Raw genomic sequence first — 10,668 nt, forward strand, 5'->3', positions numbered from 1 at the left:
ACGCGAATTGAGCGTTTCGCGCGAATGGTGCTTTTTGTGCATTTACGCGTTTGACGCGAATTCGCGTCTGACGCCCGAGTTGAAAAATTTTAACTTTGGCGTCAATTCGCGCCGCGTTAACCAATCAGGAGCCTGCTTGCTGCTGTGGCGGCAGGCCCGCCCGGAGTCACTCATTCTAAATGGAGGAACGACTGATATTATCAGTGAGCAGTCACCCAGAGATTTATGACACAAGTTCATATTTCTATAGAGACAGGAATAAAAAGGACCTCGCTTGGAAGAGTGTCGGTGAGGAGATTGGGCAACCTGGTAAGTTGTAAATACACATTTCACTTTTGAGTCACGTACACGTTTATCGACCCGCGGCCTTCCCGCCGTTTTTTACAACTATTTCCCCCCTACAGCTACTTTTCGCTAACAAGATAATGTGTTTATTCAGAGGACGTGTGCAGAAAAAAGTGGAAAAGCCTCAGGGACACCTACCTGAAGGAGAAGAGGAAGGAGATGGAGAAGAGGAGTGGGTCAGCAGCAGGGTCAGTGAAGAAGTGGAAGTACTCACAGATCCTGGGATTCCTCGAGCCCTTCGTCACCCCACGGGAGACCACCAGTAACATGGGGGGGGTCGAGGCCCAGGTCATAGAGTACAACCACCCCAGGGACCAGGGAGAGGGAGAGGCGAAAGCAGGGGATACGGAAACAGGTGAGTTTTCCAATTAAGCCAATTTACAAGGCATATATGCTGTCATTGTTTACAGATGAAGAGTATAATGTAATCTCTCTATGACTATTGTTACCAACGTGTTGTATTAACATATAGTATTGTCTTGACAGAGCCTACAGATAATGAAGAGACTGATCCTAGATCCCCTGCCGCTTCTCCTGTCTCCCCAGTCCCTGGTCCTTCACCCCCTGCTGCTGCACCCACAGGTGTGTGAAGGCAATAGTACAAACAATATTTGAACATGTTACGTGCAGAAAACATCAGTACAGTATCCACTCATAGCTTTAACATTCACATAAAGGCAAAACAATTTGTGAATTAGTCCCTTTACTAATAATCATTGTATTTGTAAATGCAGACTCGATTCTATTGCAATGTATGCCACCAATCATCTGCATACATACTTTTTAACTATGTTCATTTACATGTTTATCTTCCTGATGTTTATATGTCTGAAGTATAACTTTAATTATGTAAAATATGTTAAAGCAAGTTCAAAACAATTTCACACTTGTATTTAAGCACTGGCTATGTATGTCACTCACTCCCAATATCTGGACAATTTTGTTATTTCAATTATCATCTTTCTGTCTTATTGCACTGTGTGTTGTATTTTTGATTTCACAGGCCAACAGAGGAGGAGAGGCACCCGGCGTCCCCGTGATGGTCCGTCGGAGGTGGAGCAGACGCTGCTCGAGCTCCTGAGGCGTCCTCCAGCCCCACCACCACCACAGTCTGCTGATGAGCACTTCCTCCTCAGCCTTCTGCCTTTTCTGCAGAGCATGCCGCCTCATACAAAAGAAATTATAAAATTTAAAATGTACAAATTGGCGATGGAAAACAGCACCGTTGTGCTAAATTTGGAACAATCGGACCCCCACAGCCCACAGTAGGCTTTAAAAAAAATGAGGCAGCAGGCTCTGCAGGAAACGCAGAATGCCCTCCTTCCTCTTCTCCTACATTTTGTTCCCTGAGGCTCTTCCACGTTCCAAGCGAGGTCCTTTTTATTTCTGTCTCTGTATGTAAATAGTTTGTACATGTTGTATTTTTTTAAGTTTATATTCAAATTATTTTATGTTTGGCCTGAATAAATTATTTTGAAATATGACTAAATGCCTGGTGTGGTTCTAATGCACAACAAAGCAAGTGTTTTATCACATAAAAACTTGATTTCAATATATGACACATATTCATTTTGTATTGAATGCTATTTATTCCATATCTAAATCTTGATTATATGAAACATGTATTATAATGTAAAGACAACCAATATACTTTAGTGTGTCTGGACAGTGTTGTGTGAGGAAAACAAAGAAATCACAGGACAGGTTAATTACTTTTGGAGGCTGGCTCCATTCATCATCAAAACAAAAATAAATGCCAGATTATTTTACAGTAATAACCTGAACAAAGAAACGGCACAGACCTATAGAATTATTGATGAAACTCGCCAAACTGGGAACGCCTCCGGAGGGTCTGGTGGACCCAAGTACGGCGACGCTGACCCCTACGCCGCTGTTCTGCTCTCCAGAGCAAATACAAAGCGGTAACTCTCTCGATGAATGCTCGATCAACATCAGCCATCTTGCAAACAGACAACCGCCTAGCACTTGCCCCTCCCACAAGAAGCGGATTTCGCCTCGGACGCGCGTCAATTTCGCTTCAAACGCTTGTTTTTTACGCGCGTCTATTTCGCTCTAGACGCGCGAATGCATTCAAAATGTTCAAGCGGCAAACTAGACGCGGTAGACGCGAATTTGACGCTCTATTCGCGTTTGGTGTGAACGCAGCATTATTGACCGTGCAAGCCGGTGTCATCCACCTGCATTGGTGGTATAGTGGTGAGCATAGCTTCCTTCCAAGCAGTTGACCTGGGTTCGATTCCCGGCCAGTGCATTTCCTTTGGTTTGGGCTGAAGTGAAAGCAGAACTCCTTCTGTAACCTCTGGCTGCACCAAAACCTTTTGGATGTGTCGTTTGGTGGCAGAAAAACAATATCTCTCCCCGTAGGGCAATCGAACACTAGTCTTCCGCGTGACAAGCGGAGATACTGTCCACTTTACAAACGAGGAGTTGTGCATGTATGAGTCTGTCCCCAGCTAACACCACTGCACCGACATCACTAAAGACTTTTTGACTTCCTGTTTGTTGCTATCGTGTGTTTTGAGTTTGAGCTCCGTCAAGTTAATTCTTTGTCGTCTAATTTTTTTATCTTAAAATCAATTTTATACACCATCATTTTCGTTTCTATAACGTGTGAATATATCCCCTATCGTATTCTACAACAAAAACAATCAGAGCGCCTTGTTATCACTAGTTTTATTTTGATTTCCCGAGTCCGCTATTAGCAAATAGCCCGCTAGCATCGCCAGCGTGGTTGCCGCTAATCTCGCTTACATTACTAATACTCTATTCACACACATTACCATTGTTTTACTCACTGTTACTTGCTTTAATGGCGGATGTGTGTCTACCTTTGAGTGCAGGTGAGGACACGTTCAAGCTGCATTCGGTGCAGCTCGAGCTGGAGGCCGTGGAGAAGCAGATCCGCGACCTGTTGGTGAGGCAGACCCAGCTGAGAGAGCAGAGAGCCGCGCTGGAATCATCCCAGGCTGACGCTCACAAGTCCGAGGTAAGTATACAGCGCGCTGCTAATTCTCCCACCACCTCTACTCCGTGTGTTTCTCTGCACAGGCCCGGTGCACCCAGGACGCGATCTTCCCAGATGTTCTTCACTCCGGCGCCGGGACACCACGGACCCTGGGTGCAGCCGCAGCGGAAGACGCGAGCCAGGCCCCGGGCGACGACCTCTCCCCCTCCGCCGCCTCCGGTCTTCGAGATCTCCACCCGGAACCGCTTCGCTCCCCTCCGCGAGACGGAACGCGACGCTGTGATCATCGGAGACTCCATCGTCCGGCACGTCCGTGCTACGTTAGCTGAAGGTAAAGTGCACACTCACTGTTTCCCTGGTGCTCGTGTTCTCGATGTTTCTGCGCAGATACCCGCGATCCTGAAGGGCGACGAGAGCACCGGAGCGGTCGTGCTTCACGCGGGGGTTAACGACACCAAGCTGCGGCAGACGGAGACACTGAAGAGGGACTTCAGGAGCCTGATCGAGACGGTGCGCCGCACATCGCCCGCGACGACGATCATCGTGTCAGGACCGCTTCCCACGTATCGACGAGGACATGAAAGGTTCAGTAGACTTTTTGCTTTAAATGAATGGTTATTGTCATGGTGTAAAGAACAGAAACTGCTCTTTGTTAATAATTGGAATCTTTTCTGGGAGCGTCCTAGGCTTTTTCGCGCTGATGGCCTGCACCCCAGCAGAGTCGGAGCGGAACTCATGTCGGACAACATCTCCAGGACGCTACGCTCCATATGACTAGTAAGTCAAATCTCAAATAACTGCCCTGATGACTTTTGTTCTACCCGCTTAAATGATAGAAGTACTTGTGCTGTCCAATCTATAAAGACTGTGTCTGTTCCCCGAATAGTGAGGTCAAAATATAAATTTAATGCAGGATCTAGAAAAAATCTTATCGTGATTAAACCAGAAAAATGTAAAATAAATGAACAAAAACAATTTTTAAAGTTTGGGCTCCTAAACATTAGATCACTCTCACCCAAAGCAGTTATTGTAAATGAAATGATCACAGATAATCGTTTTGATGTACTCTGCTTGACTGAAACCTGGCTAAAACCTAATGATTATATTGGTCTAAATGAGTCTACTCCACCAAGCTACTGTTATAAGCATGAGCCCCGTCAGACTGGTCGTGGCGGCGGTGTTGCAACAATATATAGTGATATTCTCAATGTTACTCAGAAGACAGGATACAGGTTTAACTCATTCGAAATACTTCTGCTTAATGTTACACTGTCAGATATGCAAAAGAAATCTATTGTATCTCTTGCTCTGGCTACTGTGTATAGACCACCAGGGCCATATACAGATTTCCTAAAAGAATTTGCAGATTTTCTCTCAGACCTATTGGTTACTGTTGATAAAGCGCTAATTGTCGGAGATTTTAACATTCACGTTGATAATACAAATGATGCATTAGGACTTGCGTTTACTGACCTAATAAACTCTTTTGGAGTCAAGCAAAACGTCTCCGGGCCCACTCATCGTTTTAATCATACGCTAGATTTAATTATATCGCATGGAATTGATCTTACTGATATAGATATCGTACCTCAAAGTGATGATGTTACTGACCATTTCCTTGTATCGTGCATGCTGCGTATTACTGATATTAACTATATCGCTCCGCGTTATCGTCTGGGCAGAACTATTGTTCCAGCCACCAAAGACAGATTCACAAATAACCTGCCTGATTTATCTCAACTGCTCTGTGTACCCATAAGTACACATGAACTAGACGAAATGACTAGCAACATGGGCACTATCTTCTCTAATACATTAGAAGCTGTTGCCCCCATCAAATTGAAAAAGGTTAGAGAAAAACGTACTGCGCCATGGTACAACAGTAATACCCATTCTCTCAAGAAAAAAACTCGTAGTCTTGAGCGCAAATGGAGAAAAACTAACTTGGAAGTTTTTAGAATTGCGTGGAAAAACAGTATGTCCAGCTATAGACAGGCTCTAAAAGCTGCCAGGGCCGAGCATATCCACAAACTCATAGAAAATAACCAAAACAATCCAAGGTTTTTATTTAGCACAGTGGCTAGATTAACAAATAACCAGACGCCACCCGATCTACATATTCCCTCACAGTTTAATAGTAATGACTTTATGAATTTCTTCACTGATAAAATAGATAACATCAGAAATACAATAACAAATGTAGATTCTACAGCGTATAATACTTCAGCTTCATTCATCGCACCAAAAGATAAACTGCAGTGCTTTACAATTATAGGACAGGAAGAGCTAAATAAACTTATCACTGCATCTAAACCAACAACATGCCTGTTAGATCCTGTACCCACTAAATTACTGAAAGAGTTGTTACCTGTAGCAGAAGAACCGCTTCTCAATATTATTAACTCGTCGTTGTCTTTAGGTCACGTCCCAAAACCATTCAAGCTGGCGGTTATTAAGCCTCTTATTAAGAAACCACAACTAGATCCTAGTGAACTGGCAAATTACAGACCCATCTCAAATCTTCCTTTTATGTCTAAAATTTTAGAAAAAGTTGTGTCTGCTCAATTGTGCTCCTTCCTGCAAAAAAATTATCTCTATGAAGAATTTCAGTCAGGTTTCAGGCCCCACCATAGCACAGAAACTGCACTTGTTAAAATTACAAATGACTTGCTTCTTGCGTCAGACCAAGGCTGTATCTCATTGCTAGTTTTACTTGATCTTAGTGCTGCGTTCGACACTATAGATCATGACATACTCATAGATCGATTACAAAACTATACAGGTATTCAAGGGCAGGCTTTAAGATGGTTTAGATCCTACCTGTCCGATCGCTACCATTTTGTTCATTTAAATGGGGAGTCATCTCGATTATCACCAGTAAAATATGGAGTGCCACAAGGATCTGTCCTAGGTCCTCTGCTATTTTCGATATACATGTTGCCCCTTGGTAATATTATTAGAAAATACGGGATTAGTTTCCACTGTTATGCTGATGATACTCAACTATATATCTCAACAAGACCAGATGAAACTTCTAAATTATCTAAGCTAACAGAGTGTGTTAAAAATGTAAAAGATTGGATGACCAATCATTTTCTCCTATTAAATTCGGATAAGACAGAGATATTACTTATTGGACCAAAAGACAGTACACAGAATCTCTTGGATTACAATTTGCAACTAGACGGGTGTACTGTTACTTCCTCTACAGTCAAAAATCTGGGTGTTATATTAGATAGCAACTTGTCTTTTGAAAATCATATTTCCCATGTTACAAAAACAGCATTCTTCCATCTTAGAAACATTGCCAAGTTACGAAATATGTTACCTGTTTCTGATGCAGAAAAGCTAGTTCATGCATTCATGACCTCTAGACTGGACTATTGTAATGCACTGCTAGGTGGTTGTCCTGCATCTTCAATAAACAAGCTACAGGTGGTCCAAAATGCAGCGGCTAGAGTCCTTACCAGGTCAAGAAAATATGATCATATTACCCCAATTTTACAGTCTCTGCACTGGCTACCTATTAAGTTCCGTATCAGTTACAAAATATTATTACTTGCCTATAAGGCCCTTAATGGGTTAGCTCCTGCGTACCTAACTAGTCTTCTACCACGCTACAATCCATCACGCTCCCTAAGGTCGCAAAACTCTGGACTTTTGGTAGTACCTAGGATAGCAAAGTCCACTAAAGGAGGTAGAGCTTTTTTGCATTTGGCTCCCAAACTCTGGAATAGCCTTCCTGATAATGTTCGGGGTTCAGACACACTCTCTCTGTTTAAATCTAGATTAAAGACACATCTCTTTGGCCAAGCATTCAAATAATGCATCTCGTAATCTTGTACTGCAGTTATATCTGATCAAATGCACATTATTATTCTTTAGTTTGGGTTAAACAAATCAATTTTGCTTGGTTGGAACAGCAGCTACGCTAATTATGTCTCTATTTGTTTCTCTGTTTTTGCCACGGGGATTTACACAAGCTTCAGTCTGGATCTAGAACACCTGAGAAGAGATGATGCCAACCCCTCAGAGGACCTCAGATGATGCCAACCCTGAAACAACATACAGAACTACCACATTTTGCTATAAGTTTGATTGCATCATGTAATAATTGCTGTTAATAGTGTTCATCGTCTTTTTTATTACGTCTTAAATTGATTTTTCCGTACATTTCTGCCATATGTACATTAATTGACAGTCACCACTGATAAGCTACCACTAAATATTGTAGAAACTTAATTTGCTGTAAAGTTGCTTTGCAATGATTTGTATCGTGAAAAGCGCTGTACAAATAAACTTGACTTGACTTAATCTATTCGCATACAACCATAGCCTTGACAAAAATCTTCACCAGTAAACAGAGAAGCACAAAGGAAAGGCTATTCTAATTATGTTAGGAGTCACGCTCGGTTGGCTCAGGTATGAGGCTGTAATGGCTTTGAGAGCCGACAAACTAACTGCCAATTACGCAGTATATATGTACTTCGACTTCAAAGCAGACTGGAGAATAAGATGGAAGAGTCGACAGGGATGACGCTCTCGTCTTATGTTTCTCGAGTTTTATCCTCCAGTTTTCAAGGGAATGGGCTTCGCCATTCCAACACAGAGCAGAACACCGGTGTAGCTTGTGTTTACTCTTCCCGACTCCCATAAAACAACTCTTCGTATACCGAGAGAATGGGCGTACAAAAAGAGCAATGACCCAAAGAGGCAGACTTGACAAGGATCCACAAGACTACCAAGCAACAGCGTCGAGCTGTGTGGCTTTTCTCCATTCGCTGTATTTTTCATCTTCAAGAGCAAAAACATAAAGGGCTTACTTATTGATTTATGTTTCATGCCTTGGCCACAAAGTGCATTTTTGGGGTGGGCTGTTTTTCGGGAAGGCTATTTCATGATATAGCATTTGCAGGAGGAGTCGAGACCACCGAAGCAACAAAGCTGCCTCTGCCAAGGGGGTAAACAGACAAAGACGGGGTTAAATTCAGGGGGGAGAAGATTGGCTGACCAGGGAAATCCATTAAGTCTATTTGAAGTGCAGGGGTTAATGGGTCTCTCCAGGGAAGATGAGTGATCGGTGGTCTAAAGGGAACGGGAGGTGCAAAGGAGTATTCCAAAGGGAGGGTGGGATATATGTCGAGAAAGAGGGATGTGATACACTTCAGTGCAGGGTAAAATAGGGTTGGAGTCCTGAATACTGAGCAAAACTGAATCTTTAACATCAAACATGAGCTGCTTATACAGTATGCATTCAACATTACATGGAGAAGAGCACATGTCCCCTCATATCTCACATACTGAAAATAATGGCTGATTACAACTCAATATTTTTCTAGCTTTTGATGAAATTCAATACATATAGTGGCCCCAAAAGTATGTGGATACAAACAAAGTTCAAAATAACAACAATTACTCACTTAAAAGTGAATTTTGAGATCTAGCCTCATTTGTTGATTAATATTCTAAGAAATAGCAATATTTATATGTTTTTCTATAAAAAAGGTTTTTAAAACATTTTTAAACACAATTTCAACCAGACAGCCATTGTAGCAAAGTATAAATATTGTAAAAAAACAAACAAACAAACAAACAAAAAATCTTCAAGGCATGTTTTTACTACATATGTGTTATACATGAAAGTGTTTTTATTACATATATTATTCAGACTATTTAATCATTTTAATTTATGGATACCAACATATAAGGCAATAAACATCAGTATTTACATACTACATACTGTATGTTTTTTGTGAATTGTGAAACTAATGTAATGACACATTATTTTGGTAACTTAATGACCAAATAATAAAGGTATTAAGATCATTGTCCTGTTTTGTGAATATCAAAAATATCTCCTGGCCCTGCTGAAAATATATATTTGCCTTGTCGATACCAACATATACCCACGCAACTATGAATTCATATAGAGTAGGGCTTTTGAAAAAATGTGTATTGACATACCATGAAGTGTTTACCAGTAATGAATGTGGCTCAGTACACAACACATCTGTTAATTTATGTTGTCTATTGTGTAAATTTACATGTGGGAAAATACATTTAGTTGGATAAATAGTAGAAAACAGGAATGGCACCCACAGGCACAACTGAAAACCCAGCAAAACAAGATTGCTAATTTTCACATTGACATTTTCTAGTTTTCTAAGGAAGTTAGCTCAAAGGCTAATGGTGACAGTTAATGGACACAATCAATAAAGGAAATGAAGGCAAATGATTCATGATTAACTTGAATGCATGAGTTATGAGTATGGGGGAATGAATCACACCTCTAACTTCTGTGCCTTTGGGTCTTTGGGGTCGCAGAGGGACGTGTTGATGCGGTGGTTGTTCCGGACGCAGCGCTGGCTGGTGTTCTGCGGGAGAAGGAAGGCCTGTCTCACCAGGGTCAGGCGACCTACAGACTTCATCACCAGCTCCTGCACATCCATGTCTGAAATCTCCTGCAGCACATGAGAGGAAAAACACAGAGAAAGAGAGAATCAGAGTCAGAAGAAAAGGGATTTTCCATGTGCAGTGATAAAAGAAAACGCATCTTGCTGAGAAGAGCTTTTTTCCACACTTGACTGGAAATGAAAGAGCAGAAGTAGGTCCAGGAAAAAATAACACAATCATGATTTTCAATTTAGCAAATAACCAACTATAACTTTGTCTCAAATTCGGACTGAGAGAAAGAAAAAGGGGTAGAGATTAAATAAGAAACAAAATGTTATCTTTTTAGGTTCCATTACTTGTTTTATCATCTTCCAAATATGTCTACATGAATCATATAGCAACAGAAACATTACTACCCGCTCTATAAACCTTTCTTTTCTTCTGACTTACTGTACAGCAGGGTGGATTTAGTGATTTGGGGGCCCCAGGCAAAATACAGGAATGGGGCCCTATACAATTTCACACATTTACAACCTTGAGGTTCCTTTCACTGTTGCTCGCTGCTGCACGACCGTGTCCCATAGTTGTGTCCAATCTTTTAGATTTTTCATGTACATGTTATAAATAAAGGATTTCTTTAATGTTGTAAATCCCTTGTTCACATTTAAACAGGTTAAAATAGTATTAGAGTAGGTTGGACACTAGGGGGTGCGTTGGGGTAATTTTCACTATGCAATTGTCTACACAACGCAAGGCTGTCTAATTCTAAACTTTAAAATATACATATATTTTTTATTTATTTTAATTGCACATTTAAATTAAACTGAAGGAAATTATAAATTTACATGCTTAAGGATTATTTCAACCAAACATGAAGTGTGCCTGTGTGGAAAGTGACCCTTCTTGGATCTTTCACAAAAACGAGTGAGCGCCATTTAAAAAAA

General features: G+C 41.2%; 2 protein-coding genes and 1 non-coding gene across 4 annotated transcripts in view; 2 read left to right on the forward strand and 1 right to left on the reverse strand.

The window, feature by feature from the left end:
- The window catches only part of LOC107751431 (glutamate receptor ionotropic, delta-2), a 422,702-nt gene that overhangs the window by 151,776 nt on the left and 260,258 nt on the right, over window positions 1–10,668 (reverse strand). For both annotated transcript variants that reach the window (XM_016567160.1, XM_016567161.1), the window contains exon 6: window positions 9,619–9,792. In XM_016567160.1, coding sequence (XP_016422646.1) covers window positions 9,619–9,792 — 174 coding nt within the window. The remainder of the gene's footprint in view (window positions 1–9,618; window positions 9,793–10,668) is intronic.
- Window positions 8–1,872, forward strand: LOC107751434 (uncharacterized). The gene is made up of 4 exons (XM_016567163.1): window positions 8–309; window positions 440–700; window positions 832–927; window positions 1,349–1,872. The coding sequence occupies exons 1-4, from the start codon at window positions 180–182 to the stop codon at window positions 1,612–1,614; spliced, it is 753 nt and encodes a 250-aa protein (XP_016422649.1). The 5' UTR covers window positions 8–179; the 3' UTR covers window positions 1,615–1,872.
- Window positions 2,546–2,617, forward strand: trnag-ucc (transfer RNA glycine (anticodon UCC)). Its single transcript has one exon. It is a non-coding gene; the product is annotated as a tRNA-Gly (tRNA).

Source organism: Sinocyclocheilus rhinocerous, unplaced genomic scaffold (assembly GCF_001515625.1).
Source record: "Sinocyclocheilus rhinocerous isolate Xijiao unplaced genomic scaffold, SAMN03320098_v1.1 scaffold1654, whole genome shotgun sequence".
NCBI lineage: Eukaryota > Metazoa > Chordata > Actinopteri > Cypriniformes > Cyprinidae > Sinocyclocheilus > Sinocyclocheilus rhinocerous.

What these genes read in the sequence shown, in the direction of transcription:
- LOC107751434 (XM_016567163.1), top strand. Translation starts at nt 180, where the DNA reads ATGGAGGAACGACTGATATTATCAGTGAGCAGTCACCCAGAGATTTAT. An exon ending in TGAGGAGATTGGGCAACCTG is followed by an intron (nt 310 to 439) that starts GTAAGTTGTAAA and finishes GTGTTTATTCAG; the next exon opens with AGGACGTGTGCAGAAAAAAG. An exon ending in AGCAGGGGATACGGAAACAG is followed by an intron (nt 701 to 831) that starts GTGAGTTTTCCA and finishes TTGTCTTGACAG; the next exon opens with AGCCTACAGATAATGAAGAG.